The sequence below is a fragment of the Ambystoma mexicanum genome, chromosome 5p (assembly GCF_040938575.1).
Source record: "Ambystoma mexicanum isolate Mex_15411 chromosome 5p, UKY_AmexF1_1, whole genome shotgun sequence".
In the NCBI taxonomy this organism is placed as follows: Eukaryota; Metazoa; Chordata; class Amphibia; order Caudata; family Ambystomatidae; genus Ambystoma; species Ambystoma mexicanum.
This window is the reverse complement of record NC_090930.1, coordinates 750,548,679-750,567,504: the sequence shown is the minus strand read 5'-3', so window position 1 is coordinate 750,567,504 and position 18,826 is coordinate 750,548,679. Positions and strand designations below refer to the sequence as shown.

General features: G+C 45.6%; 1 protein-coding gene across 1 annotated transcript in view; it reads left to right on the top strand.

Annotated features, from left to right (window-relative positions):
* The window catches only part of FBXL2 (F-box and leucine rich repeat protein 2), an 838,595-nt gene that overhangs the window by 558,746 nt on the left and 261,023 nt on the right, over nt 1-18,826 (top strand). Inside the window, exon 11 of the mRNA XM_069613130.1 lies at nt 15,393-15,453. Coding sequence (XP_069469231.1) covers nt 15,393-15,453 — 61 coding nt within the window. The remainder of the gene's footprint in view (nt 1-15,392; nt 15,454-18,826) is intronic.

The following is an 18,826-nucleotide window of genomic DNA, read 5'->3' as shown; positions in this document are numbered from 1 at the left end:
GTGCACGCTCCAGCGGCACAGTAAAATGTTTTAATGGGGAGGGCGAGTACCTCATCAAAGTCGCGTCCATAATCACTCTTCTTATTTACGGCTCACTGCCCGCTCCCCGTACTCCTTACTGTGGACCCTCACTGGCCCGACCCACGGCAGCACAGTCGGCCAGGGGCAGCAGTCGTAGCCCAGTCCGACTGCTGTCGGCAACAGCCTGGGCCTGCTTCTGGGGGGCAGTCCACCTCCTGTAGGGTGCGGGCATCTGGCCTCACCAACCTCCTTCACAGGCCACAGTAGTCGCTGCCTTCTCCGTGGCTCGTATCTGCCCTGATAGCTCTCGCCGCACGCACTCCTGTGCATCTGCCATTGTTGTATCCTCACAGCAGGGCTTTCCAGTTGCACCCGCAACGAGGTTGTTACTAAACCACATTTGTTGCCTCCTCTGCAACTCAAGAGGCCATGTCGATCTGTGCTCGGCTGGATCTCTGGATCGCCTGTTCCAGCTCCCTAGTCGTTATGCTCTTCCTGCTTCTGGCCTCTTATCGTCTCGCATTGTCCGTACTCGCCGTCTTGCATCCACGTTAGCCGTCCAGGTCGAGAACTATGGTCGGCTCGTTCTTTACTGCAGTTGCCTCCACAATGTTGCAATTAGTACCTGGTTGTTCAATGCACTCTCATAATTGCCATGTTATTCCGGCAGGCGTCTGCACTCGGTATAGCCTTCGTAATATTCAGCATCAATGTCGGATCAGCAGGAGCAACCAAGGATGCGACCTACAGCATGGCTGCCTAGCCACGCCCCCTGGATCTTCTTTCTTGGTCCAGTTTGTACCACGAGATGTGACAGGTACCGAAGGCCTGCCAGAGAGAGGAGACAGCGCATCTCACAGAGAACCGCACTCGGAGAAGGCTCGTCAACGGGGAAGCAGACCAAAGCAGAGGCAAGCCGCCTGCTGCGGAGCAGGACCATGAGAGTGCAGGGAGACGTCGAGCAGTGAAAGAAGCCCTGAGAGGTCCGGCGAGGATGCCGGAAAGGTCCAGGAGACTGCTGTAAGCCCTGGGAGACCCACAAGCGACCAAAGAGGCACCGCCCAGACCCTACAGGTAACAGGGTGGCTGATCCCGATGTTGGCGAGACCCAGAGTGAGCAAAAGGCGAGGGGCTAGAGACATCAGTAGCACGTGATGGGGTCTGGGACCCATTTTTGAAAACTAAACAGCAAATTACAGAAAATACAAATGTTTCTATTTAAGCCCCAAAATCGACTGACCTTGGAAGGAGTGTAAACCAAGGTTGCGAAAACATAGACCTCAAGGGTGTCTGGGACCCATACTGGGGGAAGAAACCCATGGGAATCACAAAAGGGAACAGAAGCTTTGCAGATGCAAGAAAGTATCACAGATCTTAGCATGAGGGTGAACCAAAGTTGTGTTCGGGAGAAGAAGAGACCTGGAAACGTAATGAAGTGACGCACAAGGGGGACACATACCCCAAAGCCTAAATACGAAGCTTGAATATTCAATGAACACTCTAAGACCTTGGAAGGAGAGTAAACCAAGGCTGTGGGTGAAAGAGAAGACCATGCACCCTCCTTGGCAGGAGAGTAAACCAAGGAATGGGTGCTAAGGTAGGGACAGTAAGCCCCTCCACACAAGGCAGATTAACAGAGGCACAAATACACTGGAAAGACCCAGGAGAAAGGGAACCAACCCCTTGGGTCTTTGTGGAACGTTTACTTTTATTCATATGCTGGAAAGACTCTGGGGAAAGGGAGACAGCTCTTGAGTGCTGTGGAACTTTTGCTTGATTTTCTACACCTTTTAGAACTTTGGTGTTTGGCTGACAAGATCGGGCTGCAGACATTATTCACTCGCACATTATACTTAGTTTAGCTTGTGAGGGAGAGAGTAGGTTTTGAGCACAGAACAACAAACTTTACTTTGGACATTCTGACATAGACCATTTAATTAGTGTGTTTTGTTGAGGCAGGGAAACCTCTCTTAGAGATGGGGCTAGTTAGGTTTTCCTCCAACTCCCCCATGTTGCTTCATAATAAAAGTCTTTGCCAAACAACATGCCATCCTTGTGTCCGTTTCTTACTCTTAGACCCTGACAGTAGCTTAGTGTTCTGCTTCAGACCCCCTCCCATGCACCTTCGCCCCTTCCTTTGATTATCCCCACATCCCTGTGAAGTAAGGTATTCCCTTTTAATCCATGTAGATGGGAACAAATCCTCTTTAAAAACTTCTAATGGACCATTTTCTTTTTACAACGTGTGTGTGAGCTCCCCCACAAACCCTTGATATGCAAAATAGGGCCTCTTTAAAACACATTTGCAGGAACACATTTGGGTCCCAGTCCACCCCTGCAAGTCACCAACAGTAAACATGAGCATTTTCATGATGGTTTTGCCTACAATATATGCCAGCATTCTGTTCTCAATCATACCAGTATTTTCAGTGTATTAAGACAAATCATTCTGGCTGTGCCAGTAAATGTATGTATTCTCACATAAAAAAACAATAATTTTAGCTTTGCCTAGAATGCCAGTAACGCCAATGTAAAGAAACATGTCCCTCCCAGCTGTGCCATTTTATGCCAGTGTTCTCGTGTAAGAACATAATGTTGGTTTTGCCCATAATGCCAGTCAATGCTCCTGTAGTCCCACCTAAGAATATAGTCGTGCTGGCTTTGGCTGTAATGCCACTGTAAGAAAACATGTTGATGCTGGCTGTGCCAATATATCCCAGTATATATGCCAGTATTTGACAAGTAAGAAAACGCTAATGTTGGCTTTGCTCATAAAGCACCAATGCCACTATAAGAAAACATCCATGTCAATGAAGGGTCCAAAGTTTCTCCTTGAGTCCTGCTTCTGCTGGTTCTTGGGGTACAGGGAGCACTCCTCACTGACCTGGACAGGCCTCAAGTGACAGTATACTCAGCATCACACTTTTGAGCCTGTAGTACTCTAGCCTGCATGTGCAAAGGCCACTGGAAGTCTGGACATGCACAGCAAGTGACTATGAAACCTGGTTTTCCCCACAATACAGTTGGTTTAGGAGTGCTCCCTCAGCTGTGTAATGCTGCTGAAGACATGCTCAAGTTTTCCTCAGACTAGATTTGGCTCCTCCACAATGGATGGCAGGACGACATCTCACCCATTATGGACGAGCTGCGACTCACGTTCAGCCTGAGATGCACTATTGCAATCATTTTCACTGAAATGATATATCCACTCAAGGATCGTGAAATCAATAGGGGGAATCTTCCTTGTGGAAGGGGCCATTCCAGCCTGTCGGTCATCTCTCCCTAATGGCAGTGGCGAGTGATCTGGTTCAATGTCATGTGAAAGTAAAGGGGACAACACTTGAATGCTTGTTAGAGGGAAACGCCTTAACCTCAACATCAAAAACTGGAAGCATCTGCTAAATTTAGTCTTGTCTGGTTCCTCTGTTCAGTGCACAAATCAGACTTACTTTTCTTAAGAGTGGGTTTGAGTAAGGGGGGCCACTGAACTCAAAAGGACACAAGTTTGGTATAAAAAAACTGACACTAAATTCAAAACAGCATACTGTACCTAGTCATTCCTAAAACTGATATATTAGCCTCAAACAGCAGTTTTGTCTCCTTCTGAGAACTCAAATTGCACGGTTCCAATTCAAAGGCAAACTTAATAGGTATTGAATTGTTGTTTCTTAAACGCTGACTGGAATGTTGTGACTTTCCATGCTGTTGTTTAATTTCTTATTGACCATAGCTTTCCCAGTGCTTGAATGAGTTGTGGTGGCGGTTGATTCATGGAATTATCTGTGCGTAAAACGCAGATTTGCGCGCCATTATGCCCGAAAAACCCCATACCTCAAAGAGGGATTTTCGGGTAGAATGCCGCGCAAATCTGCATTATACGCGCAGATAATTCCATGAATCAGGTTGTGCAGTCAGCCAAAGCATTAACTTGCGAGGAATCGACATTTGAAAAGTGTGAATTAACTGTTCGATTTTGCATTATTTTAATGAGCCAGAAAAATAGGCTGAGCTAATTTTAAAGGACATATGCATTTGCTGGAGTACGTTTGGTGTTCTGCTCCCTAGAAATATCAGATGCACGTTATCTGTCATTTGGAGAAGATGCAGGGCATCTAGTCTAATCATGATAAAACTTTAAGGGGAGAATTCACACAGAAATACATTTGTGTGCAAAATGCAGCTGTCGCGCCTTGAAACACTTGAAACGCTTGTGTATAGGCGCGTTACAAATGCCATATCATATCATAACATCCGCAAACTGCACGTGCATGGTAATTCTCAAATAATTTGCACTTGCCACACTTTGCACATGCAAATTAATTTAATTCCAAAAAATTAGCGAATCACCAGGACAGGTCCCTGGAAGTTAGTTAACATGGGAAGGTAAAAAGTGACAACAATGTTTGTGACATTTTCAGGAAGACTTTTTAAAAAAACGTGTTATGGATTTGTCCAGGTTCTAAATCAGATCGGTCTAGGTTTGTCAGGGGCAAGTGACTTAATTTGTTGTGTGATTCAATATACTCCATTTTTGTGTGTTGGTGTGTACCGCCTGCTAATTTACTCGGCCATTAACCAGACCCAACACCCGTTTTAAAAGATGCCCTCCTCTTACCCCTCCCACCCGTTTAGTCACAGATACATTCACATCGCACAGAACAGTCGACAATGCGACTGGAATTTGAATTAATTACTGCATCTTTCAGAATAGCTGGCAATAGCCATGTGTACTCTGTTGAGCAGCAAAATCAGTCTCATTGTAATTCTTGTACATGACCTGCAGAGGGAAATTCTATTGTACTTATTGTTTGTCGGATTTAGGCTAGCTTGTGGTAAAATTGAAGGGCAGCCTACAGTGGCTCATTAAAATGAATATTGCTGTTAATTCATAAAGTGAAAAGCTTTGTCAAACGTATAGAGGCCTTTGTGTCCAGATGCAATCCATGCATGATTGTGGTGCTAGGATGCATTGCCTTGGACTGTGATATGTCAGTAGATTATAGAGGTGTAGCCTTCCGTTTGATTTCTTTTGGGAGGGTTATTCAGTTGCAGTGTGTGAGTGGCTTTGTAGGTATGCATATGGCGTGTTTGAATGTAGAGTTTAGTGTAGGACCTAGAGGGCAACTTGGTGCATCCATCCAGTGTGGCCATGGTGACATCTCGGTAGTGGTGTATCGTTCAGATAAGGTAGTTCTTATATATCATCCAGAGAAAGTCTCATTGTAGCTAGATTAATACTGTGCAGTCGTGTGGTTACTTGCAGAGGCCCCATTTGTCATGTATCGACGATATCGACCCTTCTGGTCTGCCTGGTCCTTCAGTCAATAGACTTTTTACCATTCACCTTCAACATGGCCGACGCTATGTTCTAGAGCGGTCTAGTTGTCCGTGCGGACCTCATGCTCACTTGAAAACAATCACGCCCCCGCGCTTCCGCACGTCTCAACGGTCTGCTTGCCTGTTTCTCGCCCGGCAAGTTGTGTTCTCGTGTTTAGCCCCTTTTGCTTCGTAAACCTTGGTTTCCATTTCCCATCCTTCCTGGTTCCCCCTTCTTTCCCAGTGCTCATTTCGGAATCCTATTACCCTGTATCCTTATCCTGGTTCCGTCCTGGTCTCTTCCTGGATTCTTCCTGGAACAACTGAACTTACCCGAGCCTCGGCTTCACCACGACCGGGAGCCGCAAACTTCCGCGCTCTATGAAGCCCAGCAGACTGGATTCAGAAGACTCCAGAGCTTACCTTTACAAGGCATACTCATCCAGGAAAAAGAAACACACGCACTCAAAGAAGAAATCCACAAGAAGCAAACAGATGAGTCACGAATCCGAGGACTCGGATTCTGACACCATTGGCAGTGTCTAATTCGTAGGACGTGCTGGGTGTCCTGTAGTAGACACTTCTTCTGAGCTACAATGAGAGTGCTAAGCAGCTGGGAATAACCCCCAGTTCTTCACTGTGTGTCTCCCTCTAGGGGACGGAGCTACCGCCTGATAATTGATGGAGCGATGCCCATGACAGATGCAATTGGGTCCTGAAGAAAATGACCCCACTCGTATTGGTCATCGAAACCAAGGATCATGAGACCTCTTATGATTAAGATGATGTTCTTGTAACACAGACTGAACACGTCAGATAAACCATCTCCCCTAGAAAGGCCTCTTGCCTCTAGGTGTTCCAACAGTCTTCGGTTTCTTTGTTTTAATACTCTGGAACAAGGCCTGATGTCGGGAAGGTCTCTACCCAGTTGGTGAATAAATACTTAGCAAATCCCGGGTCAAGTAGCCATCCACAGGGCACGGAAGAGATGAGATCTAATGCTAACTGTCTCAATCCATACTTGCTTTGGTTTTTTTAATTGAGTGTGATTTAGTAAAATGTATAATTGTTGAGGGAAAGTTCTTTTGCTATCCCTATTAGATAGGCGGCGCACCACCGGCTACCTAGGGAGAGCTTGCCTTCATAGGGTTAGGGTGTGCGTCCCACCGGGGACAGTCTGTGTGTTTTGTGATTGTAACTTGGAAGTGCAAACCACTGTATATAAATACTCCAATGCTCGTTCTTTTGTGTTGTAAATCGTTTGCTTTAACGGCAGGAATGCAACCGAAGTAAGTATAGCTCATAGCTTCACCCTTGCTGTTTTTTGTACTCTTCGAGCAGCCCATGCGGGTTGTTGGGCCCGATTTGTTTCGGTTAAGGAAAAAGGCATGCTTTGCCTATAAATAATACTTTAAAAAACAATAAGTCACCCCCCGCCCCACTCCCTGAGTTCACCACACGCTTTGACAGGACAGATTCCAGTACGGCGTACAACCTTTGGCTGAAGCAAATTACCTAGCTTTCACTGAGGAATTAGTGGAGAGCATTTTGGCTAACCCATCGTTGCTTGGAGTAGAGCTGAAAACCAATGTTACCACCAACTCCAATGACTGAAATGAGATAGACATTTTGAGGAAAAAGATCATACGCACAGAACTACACAGTGCTTTAATGACAGAATACCTGTGAGCACCTGCAGCACCCAACGGACTAATCATCCGGATTGAACTGTGCATTTTTTCGGAAAACCTGCAATTCAGAAAAGACTGGTCATCCATAACGAATAAGTGTACGTGAGATTGTCTCATTTTAATCATTAATACCGCCAAGACAGTATCGGAACAACTGCTGAAAGAACTTAGCAAATAAGCGATGCTTTAAAACTCAAAATAACACTCGATATTTACAACAATAAGTTGACAGCCTTGGAAGCAACACTCAAGGAATTTAGAGATGTCAACCTCAGCAAAAAGATACTTAAATTAAAAAAAAGACCTTTCTGCTTTCTTCCATGAAAAAGTATACCCATATGTGTTTGAGGGCTATTTTTCTGATGATGCCAAGTAGGTGAGACGTGATGCAGCTCAAATTAAATTCCAGAACATCTAGCGAGGCACAGCCAGACAAAGAACAGGATCCTCCACCCTCTCCAGCAATAGCTCAGACGATGATGTCCGAACTGGCCTGCGGGTCCAGTTCAACAGCTCTAGACAAGGAGGTGCTCCCTCAGGTCCCAATATGCCTTTTTTAGGGCAACGCGGGTCCGGGAGAGGTAAGCAAAGGTAGCAGAACAAATCCTCACGGATCACCTGCAGCAGAGGGCAGGGATTGCCCCAACCAACCTTTCCCTAATAGTCAATTTGCCTACACACAACCTGACGACAGCGGAAGAGGAGATCCTTCAGAAAAGACTTTTATTCGTGCCCGCAGCACATTATGACCCTTTTCAGACAAGAATGGAGCTGACCCAACTCATGCGGAAAGTAAGACTGAAACAATTTTTTCATGACACCACACTGGAACAAGACACCACCGGCCTACGACCACCGTCCCAGTTTTTCCCTCCTCTATGTACAAACTCTGCAGAATCAATCACTTTCGAACAAGAGAATTGCTGAGTTTGAGAGGAATATACCCTTTGTACATGACAACTGTTCCAAGAAACAACTATCAGCACTGACAGATTTGCCTAAGAATGATGCCATTACCATCAAGCCAGCAGACAAAGGAAGGGCAACGGTGATGATGGACATGCATGGCTATAACATGGTCAACCTACTCTTACAAGATCTAACTAGCTACCAGATCCTACCTGGGGACCCCACCAACAATCTGAGAGCTTTGATAGGCACTGCTGTGGAAGAAGCAGAAGCTGAAGGATACATCAGTCCAAAGGAAACTGCTTTCCTTACTCAGCACACCCACGCCTGCCGGCATTTTACGATATGCGTCAAATTCATAACGATTTGACACCACCGCCAGGGCGCCCGATTGTATCCGGCATCAATTCGTTACTCGAACTTCTGTCGCAATTTGTCGATTTCTTCATAAAGAATGAAATACCCAAAATGAAAGCATATGTCAAAGATTCCACAGCTATGCTCATTCTCTTAGACACACTGGGTTTTGACAAGGAAACAGAATGGTTAGTCACCATGGACGTAGAGTCCCTCTACACCAAGATCCCTAAACAGGCGACTCTGTCCATGGTAAAAGACTTACTAGAATCCGGCATAGAACTGTACAATGGACTCCCAGGATTCATAATTCAGCTAGCCAAAATAGCCCTGACCAGGAACTTTTTTCTATGCAATGACACTTTCGACCAACATATATCAGGGCGGCCATGGGTGCAACATTTGCTCCAAGCCTGGCCAAACTTTATGTGGATTAATTTGAGAGAATCCATACATATCACACCACCAACCCTTTTTTACACCAGATAAAGACCTGGTGGCGATATATAGATGATGGCTTCATGATCTTTCAAGGCACAATGGAAGATCTCAGATCATTTCATCATTGGATTAATGACTGCAGTCCACATCTCAGGTTTACTCTGGATCCAGATAAAGAGAACATACATTTACTTTATCTCCAGATTGCCACATGTGACGGACGACTGTGTTCAAAAGTATAAAAAAATAGACAGACCATAACTCATTGCTAGCCTATTCCAGCTACTACCCACAAGCCTTGGGAGACAACTTGCCATTCGGCCAGTTATTACGATACCAACGCCTTTGTACAAATACCTCAGACTAGGGGGTCCAAGCTAAGCTCTTAAAGACACTACTGGTGAACCGTGGCTATCCGAAACGCATAGTGAACACCACTTACAAACGGGCCTGCAACATCCCGAGAGAGATGAAACTCCAGCAACATCAAAAAGCCCCTATAAAGGAAAACATCACAGCAGAGTTCAGTTATTCTCCATTGTTTAATAAAATCAGAAAGGAGATTAAACCTTTATGTGCCATGGGTATTCCCCCCCCCCCCCCGCCAAGGCCTTTTTTGGTGATTTTGGTATGTGGCCATTCAATGGCTTGTAACCTTTTTGTTACATGAGATATCTCGGCCAAATTCGGCTCCTTTGTTTGCCACATGTAGGTGGTCGTAACGCCTCCCAGGAATCCTAGGTTGCTTTAGGGGGGTGAGAGAAAATGAGCACAAATGGTGAACATTTTGGGTTTTTTCAAAAAATGTCAATAAAATGATGTACAAAGAAGCATGTGGTTTTTTTCCTTGTAAGAGCTAGGAACAAATGTTTTGCTGTGCTGAGTTCCCCAATTTCCTTGCTTTCAAGGACAGGTTGAGCGGAAACGAAAAAAATATATTCTTGTGTGGTTATCAACTGTTTTGTGAGAGGTAGGCGATTTTGGCCATTTTTGCCAATTGGACATGCATGGACGGAATGGAAGAAAAGGGTAGGAAAGCCGAATTGGAGGACAGAAAGACATATATTTCTGAAAAGTAGACAAAATTCAAAGTTTAGGAAGGGGTGATTTGCGTAGGTCAGACAACAACTAGGTAGAGGAAAATGCCATAGATTGGGGGAAAAGCGGGAAAATGACCGTAAAAAATGGTATGTGGTGGTCATGGTTGGCTTGGTACGGCAATGGCTTCTATGAATTTTGAGAAAAGCAATGCTCTGCTACATTCCTCTGACTCTTGCAGTTAGGAAAGCGCACATTTTATGTAGTGTTTCACAAAACAAGCAATACCACAAGCCAAACACTGAGCAATGGTACACAGGAGTTTTATGCTTACGTCCTGAACAGACGCACTTAGCATGTGTAAATCAGGAAAACCAATGTGGTGAGGAACGGCAAGCATACATTTTTTGAAAGAACACAGGCAGACCTTTTCAAGGTTAAGTGCAGGTTACAAAAGTGTATGGTGCCTAAAGCAGCGACTATATGTAGGGCACATTTGGGAAATGAAAGGGTTGTGTGACAAAGGGCACCAGCAAATGGGTCAAAACGTTATGAAAACCACACAAACAAAACAAATGTTATACCTTCCCCCGGTAGGTGCACCCACACATGTGAGGTACCGTTTTCGTCGGGACACCTCTGGGAACGCGAGAAGGTATGACATCTGTTGTTGGCGACGTGTTTCGGTGAGTGGGCACAGGGAAATGTCTCTGAAATTGGCTGGAAATGAAGACAATTCTCAGACATTTCGCTCTGGCCACCCACCGAAACACACCACCAACAACACATGTCCTACCTTCCCACATCCCCACATGTGTCCAGATGAAAACGGTATCTCACATGTGTGGGTGCACCTACCGGGGGTGCATAAGGAAAAGGGTAACCCACTGGTAACCCCAAGTCTTTCGGCACAGCCCATTTTCATATGGGCAACCTACAGATTTGGGCGTAGGGTGTCGAAGCCAACAAGGAAAACAGGGAACCCCATACATTTCCCAAAAGATGACACCCGTGGGAATCCACAGAGGTCTGACTTATGCAAATCGGCCCAGAATTTATTACCCAGAAACCCCGGCAAAGACCCACATGGGAGAAGGGTGCCCAAGGCCAGGGATATTACTGCCGACTTTGCTGGAGCCCTGGCTGCCCTGCATTACAGCTTCTCCCCACCAAGGAGTCTCGGCAGTGTGCCAATACCGCCCCGAAAGGAAAAGCTGTAATGCAGCCCAGCCGCAACTCCAGGAAGGTTGGAGGTGATGTCCCTGGCCTTGGACATCCATGTACCATGTGAGGGTACCGTCCCCTAAGCACAACAGCAGCTCCATGGAGCCCCAGCAGGATCCCCATTCCTCCCTGGAGGTGACATCTGTGACGTAGCACAGCCAGAGGTGGAGCCTGGGCTTGCAGATGGACAACCCACATGGGAGGGATACACTCACAGGGAAACACCAATGTTCTGGGGGCAATTTGTGGCCTGTCCCTGCAAATGTGTCCCAGCCCACCAACATATCTGCCCAGACGGCCCATTCCCACCCACACCACCAACAATCCAGCTCCAGTCTCACCCACCCCACTGACAGTGGGCCCTAACCATAGAATAATAAAAATCAGTACTCACATAACGTTGCAGCTGCTCGCGTAGAAAAAGCTGTAAACAAAACAAAAAGCATGTGTTACCTACGGTCACACCAGCAAAATGTAGCCCTCCCTGGGGGCAGATAAGGGGAGGGCTGTCCTGCACTCCTCCCTGGCCTCAGCTGTCCTTTCCTAGGAGCAGATATCTGGTCTCAGGGAGGGCTGCATGACATGGCACCCACTTCATTGTGGATGAGGGGTGGAGGGGGTCAACACCCCATCCCATTAGGAAATTCCCGTCCCTTTGGGGTGCCCCACAGCCCCCCCTAAAATGTTCACTTTTTTCCTTTGGTAACCCAACTCCCCTTGGCGCAAAGGGGCACATAGGTGTGCCAATCTGGCCCCATGGTGCCCAAACCTTACTACCCCACCCACTGGGTGGCCTGTCCCACAATTTATGGGGGCCCTCTCCCCCTTCACCCCAAATGGGTGGCGGGGCACCTCATGCAGGCCTCCCTGGGCCTCCTACAAACGGCTGCGTGAGGTACACCCCATCTCCATTTGGGGTGTGGGGAGAGGGCCACCAAAAAGGTGTGGGACTGGCCCCCCGGTGGGTGGGGTAGTAAGGTTTGGGCATCCTGGGGCCAGATTGGCACACCAATGTGCCCCTCTGCGCCAAGGCAAGTTTCGTAAACAAAGAAAACAATGGAAAATGGTACACTACACTTTAGGGCGGGCTGAGGGGCACCCTAAACCGCCAGGTAATTTTCTGATGTAATGGGGGGTGACCCTCTACCCCCTCTCCCCACACCAAATGCAGGGCGGGCATCTCATTCAGCTCTCCCTGCGGGCAGATAAGAGGGGGGCATCTCATGCAGCCCTCTCTGGTGTCAGATGCCACTTCCTAGGAGCAGATATCTGCCCACAGGGAGGGCTACAAGGGGTGCCCCCATTTCCCCTTGGGGTCATGGGGAGAGGGCCACCCCCCTTTTCTGTAAAATATATCCCTGGTGGCTAGTGCCCCCCCACTCCCACCCAAAATTCCCTTTTGTTTTTGTGCTTTTCGTTTTTTATTTTTTTATTTTGCCCCTTTCCCTGGGGGCAGATGATCAGCCACCTGTCCCCAGGGGGACCCTAACCTGCAGGCCCCATCCTTTGGGGGGCCAACACATTTATTCCTGGTGACCCTCCCCCCCACCCCCAATTGGATGGGGGGCCACCTCATGTACTCCTGCCTGGGGTCATAAATCTGCCCCCAGGGAGGGCTACAAGGGGTGGCCACCCCTTTCCACTTGGTGTGGGAGGGGGAGGGCCACCATAATTTCAGGGGGCAAAAAAATCCCAGGCCCTCCCCACCACCACCCCCATCCCTGTTCATTTCTGTTTTTTTTTTAATTTTATTTTTTGCCCCCTTCCTTGGGGGCAGATTATGAGCCATCTGCCCCCAGGGTTGTACACATATGTGCCCCAATGCTCCCCGCATTCAAAGACATCCCTGGTGTCTAGTGTGCATTGCTGCCCGCGCATCGAGCACCCTGCGCCTGATCCACGGGCAGCAATGCTGTCACACAGGGTGTCTACCCTTTCCAACGACACCATTTCCGAAAAAATCCCTGGTGGCTAGGGCCCCCAAAACCCTCCCCCCTTCCCATCACGTTTTTTTTTCGTTTCATTTTTATGCCCCCACCCCTGGGGGCAGATGGTCACCTGTCTGCCCCCAGGGGTCATTATATATGTGCCCCCATGCCTTGGAGGTCCGGGGGGAGAGGGCTGCTTACTGTGAGCAGCCCCCCCCCTCATGTCACAAACGTATCCCTGGTGACTAGTGGGCATTGCTGTCTGCGTATCGAGAGCCCTGCGCCCGATCCGCGGGCAGCAATGCTGTCACAAAGGGTGTCTTTGGGAAGGGAACAATCTCCCCTTTCCAACGACACCTCCCTCGATCTCCGGCTTGAAATACAGCCGGAGATCGAGGGGGAGAAAGGTGAACACTCACCTTCTATTTTCACCGCAGCAGCCCGAAATGACTGCTGCCGTGAAAATTACTCTCACTTTCACGTCGGCGTGCTTTACGCACGCCAACGTGAAACTGAAGGTAATCCAGACTCCTGGCTGTGAGGGGGGACCTCCCCCTCACATAGCCCGGCGGTTGGATTACAGTTTTGAGCGATCCCTGCTTTGATGACTGGCAGATTTTGTCATTAAACACCCAGCATTCACATGTGTGCTGGGCCCTCAGAAAGTCACTCTTTAAAATTCAACTCAACAGTCTGCACAGAGGGTACAAAAGTGAATAAGTAATATGTTTCTGATTCTTTCTTTATCAAATGATGTAGGAAATGTTGCAATTATTCATGAAATTTAATTTGAAGGTCCGATCATTTTAAAAATGTGGCTCCCAAAATTTTGATTTTGCTGCTAAATATTTATAATGTTAGCGTGGTCCCTGAATGGATTGTTTTCTTTTTTTGTGAATTCTGTGCCTTTTTCGCCAGCTGTAATCTTGTTTTTTTGAGGGCAGAAAATAATTTTGGGCCCACAAATTAGCTTTGGAGATGTATCCCCATTTGTTCATCTAGCTTTGCTTGTCTTAGGAAAACTGAATTCCATGGATGTAAGTGTACTTATTGGTTGGAGTAGTATATATGCTAAGGTGCATCTTTAGCTTAGTCAATTTAACATGAAATGAAGCTACATAAGCTGTAGCTTTTACAGGTTAGTTTGCTGGAGCAGACCCAAAGACAATTGCATCATTTTTAGTAGTCCGGATCAGCGTGGCCTAGTGAAGGTTTCAGACAGCAGAGTAACAGGTAGATTAGAGCTTGGCACAAACCTGATATTCACTCTAGGGCTGGTCAATGAAGTTTGCATCATAAGATAGAATAGGTGTTGAGACCACCTTCACCTTCCTCCTATCACAAGAGCCACATTTACAGTTGGACCTTCTACTAGAGGGAAGGAAGATGGGTTTAGAGGATTAGGACTTGTACCCAACAGTGCCCAAGATTTAGAAGTCTGGCAGGTACCTTAAATCTTTTCTACTTCACCAAAAAAGAAAGGCTACGATGTGCGCCTCTTTTCTATCAATGATTGGATTAATTGCTACAGGACCAGTATATTGACTCACTATTTGAAAGTATTAAACTAAAGGTCTATTATTGTAGCTACTTTATTGCTCTTTCTGTATTGAAACATGCTACAGATTGTTCACCCTCCTTTTGTTTTCCCTTTCTTTAACTCAGCCGCATTCATTTTCAAGAGGGTAGGATGGACGGGCACAGAGAATGTGCCATAATTATTTTCTTGTTTGACATTTGTATCTGAAGCAATGGAGGCATTGCTCCATAGGTTTGTAGGACAATGATGTGAAGTGTAAAAGAAACCCTCAACAAAATCAAATTGAATGTGTGTCGTGGTGATTAAGAGAGAACTCTTACTCATGCCGTTCTGTAGTGCATGTACTCAAGGCTGAGTGCCATTCCTTGGCCTTTTCACCTCTATTCATTTTCTTTGTCGTTAATGTACATTTTGAGGGATTTCTGACCTTCATGCTGAGCACTAACGTTACTTCATGGGCTGCTCATACTCAATAATTAATATGATTGTGTTTTCCTTTTCCATGTAGAATGTTATTACCAAATATATTTTTATACCCCCTTACATTCTGTGATACTGATGCTCAAGAGTGATCAAATGAATTATAAAATTCAAGGGAATTGCACAGATCCTGAATTATACAACATATGTGTCTTCACAACATGCTGACTGCTCATAATGAATGCTGTAGTTTACGTTGTGGGAATGGTACATCCTAGCATGAGCATTATTACCTCACAAAAAGTTTTGTCTAGTATGCTTATCATGTATGTGGAACTATTAGAACTGTATGAGAGCTGTACCTTGAATGATTTCACTTTGCTGAGGCTCCATGAATATTCTGTGCTTTTGCATGACTAGTTTATTGTATCTTTTGTTTGATCCTAGTATGTATAATTGTGTAATGTTTAGCACTGTCACTCATTTCGTTTTGTAATGATTTCCTAGGATTTTGGAAGCTGCCCGGTGCACCCAACTGACTGATGCAGGTTTCACACTTTTAGCCCGGGTAAGGTGCCTACAATTCCAAGACTGCATGATCTGACAAGCGATGCACTATTAGATGTGCCTTGCCCAGATGCCAGGGCACACAGTAGAGATTGCAGAGGTAAACAGTGAACAGATGAAAAGAGGGCAGTTGCTGGATCATTTTATGTGGTCTTTTACATCCAATCTAGAGATCTACATTTCTATATTGCTGTTTTTAGCTTGTTCTTGACACTCTGTCTTTCAGAGTGCTGAGTTTCCCTTTACATAGAAAGAGTGCATAACACCTTGAATGCAGTGGGCCAAAATCAAACACAAATTGTTAATAAGAGTGTGCATGGTTAGCAAGCAGAAAATTGAATTAAACCATGATGATATTAGCAGTCAACAGTGAGGCTGTTTTTGTGACCCATACTTGTGTTTATCAGAACGTCTTTCCCAAATTCTTGTAAACTTTGAGGGGGGTTATCGTGTAGGGTTTAATGATGTTTAAATACCTTTACATTTGTGATTGTGAAAACATTCAGACTATTGGAGCCAGCATTTAACGCTAATATATTGCCAACAACTTGCAGGTGGGAACATTTTTTAAACAAATGATATGGTCAAGTTAGGATTATGTTGGATCCACTTACTATAAGACAAGGCAGGACAGCTTTTGGTAAAGTCACAAAATGAAGACTATGAAGCATTACATACAACTTGTGGAGGGTTCTGCCTGTTAAGGGACCGTGAGATTGATTCACAACTATGTCCTGAGTTGCTGTCCCACAAGAAAATGATGTCCAAAATGGAAGCGGAGTTCAAAAATGAGCACCAAAGACACAGATGACAAATAGTTTTGTGATCGCTTTCATTGTGATGGTAAGCAAAGAAATTAAACTAGAATTCCCTGGCAGTATTCTCTCCATTCAAAATGTGCCAGCATTTTTCTTTAATGTAAACCAATTTGAAAACAAATTGACATATTTTGGGATTTCCAGGTAATAAACCTGGTGCCTTTTTCCTGAAATAAACAATGGTGATAATACTGTACCATAAATTGAACCTTTTGCGATTTAATGATAATGAAGTGATAGTTACCCCTTTGTCTACTTACGTATCACAGTGCTTAGAATATAAAGGTGCCTAATGAAATATTTGCCCTGCATTTCATTTATTCATTTATTTTGTATGGTGTCAATTGACACCTTGGAAACCTTTCAGAATGCTGTAGTTTTAATAATTGTGTGGGAAAAGTAGAGAGGAAGAGAGAGTTCATGAAATGCTTGAAAATTAAAGCACTGTGGAAACAAATGTACTGTCAGTGTTAATCTGTTTGTGATCAGGTGTGAAGCGAATATGTAGTAGCAGCAAGTTTCAACAGTAGGAGGCTTGACGATATAGAGATCTATCCCCTGTATTAGAAATGAGAAACAGAACACTCAGACACTTATAGAGTGAGGTCCTATAACAGCTTTTATTCATGAGTTAAACCAAAAGGGTAAGGTTGGAAGGGAAAGGGTTGTAAAACAAACTTAATGGGTTTACTGCACTTGGCATAGCGATGGTTATGAATCGCTAAACAAGGTCTCCCTGTAGCCTACCCAGTAGTTCTCAATGCCAGGGTTTGTATGGACAAACTTCAACATCTTCCTGTTATTGGATAGTCTGGTATTGCTGGCTTGGGGGACCCCAAACTGGGGACTCTTATACATGAATCTTACTGTTGGGTCAAGGGAGAGAAACTACTACAGGTTCTCTGGAGTTAGCGAACCAACAAAAAGGGACATTTCTCAGAAAACAGTGTCAGAATGGTGGGATAAACCTAGTCATGTCAAGGATCAATGTTAAGAAGGTTTAATGTCCTGAGTCCAATGTCCAACAATCCAAATAATTCAGGGCTTTCACCCCGAGAAACGCATCCTGCAAAACAATCTTCAGGAGATTTTAGGTGGCCCATCACACTTAGTGACTTGGCCTCGGAACATGATTCTAACAATGTGTAGCGTTTCAAGACATTCTAGTCATGATATATGCCTACTGCAGAAAGAGCAGGCCGGTTAGCCCTCTGACTCTATGGGTCTCTGGGTTCTTTTACCTTGGTCACCCCTTGCAATTTCCCCATCTTGCTCTATGGGTATTCTCGGTAGGATTACTTCCTCCCCACTTGGGTCTTCGTCATACCACAGTTATTCCAACACCCCCAATCCAAGGGTTGTTTTCTCAGTTTCAAGGGTTGTAAAACTTGTTTAGTTGCCTTTGGTGGCTTTGAAGCTACCACTAGTGTCTATAGCTGTACAATTGCTCCTGCTCTACAAGGCCTGGCTTCTGCAAGTCATTGGGTCAAGTCTCCCAGCAGGCTCCTTACTCTGTCCTTTTCTGGAAGCTTTAACACTTCAAGATTGTGCCTTGCTTGGCTTATCCACCTCCTGTTCTTTAGCTCTTATACAAGGCAGCCTATTAAACATATCCACCGCTGGTTCTTCCTCTGTCTCGCCTACTCCTTTCACTTCTATAACACCAACTCCTACGAGCGCCATCCTAACATCCACGCTAATGGCTTGTTTCTGCCTCCTTTTATATGTTGGCAAGTGCATTCAGTTACTCCAATTAGCATTATAATAAGTGGGTTTGTTTCCACTTTAGACTGGGGTCATCTGATTGGTGTTGCATAATGGGTTCCACCTGCTCTACATGTACCTGTCCCTGCATCTCAATACTGTTTAGGTTTTGTACTTTCTCTAATGATTCAGGTCAGCCACTGTTCCATTCCGTGTTCTAAGGGCTTGGATAATCTGTCTGCTATCTTGGGGTCAGGCGGCAGGCCATAGATGTTACTCCAGTTAGACCGTCTCTTGTTCTGTCTCCTCTGTATGTGTGTTTTCTTGTTAATAGCAGACCCTTGCGATACGCATTCTGTCTGTATCTGTTCCTTTCACGCTTATGCCCGATTCTTGTTGGGCTATGTTTTGCGATTCACTTTGGGACTTGCGCATCTCACGTGCGCTCGTCAGAGTTCTGCTTCATTTGTGAAATAACAAACAGAGCCCAGAGTGGGAAACCAAGTCCTGGTTTGTAAAACATTGATGGCAAACACGTCCTGAGGCTGATTTTCACTGGAGTTTTCCTCAATATTGCTCACCAAACATTTTGATAGTACTGTGACCTTTTGTTCACGCCTCATGAGATAGTGTTCTGATGGAGTACACCATGGACCTGAATGTTTAGCACGAAATGCGCTGCCAGATGGGAGATTAGAGGATCTCTGGGGGACCATGCATTTTTTCCTTCACTGATTGCATCACATGGCTGGTGGCTTCCCCATGCCCCAACAATTTCCCAGTGCCAATCTGGGGGTTCTCCAAAGGTGATTTTGGCACACCCTATAATGTGCATATTTTGGGTTGAAGAAC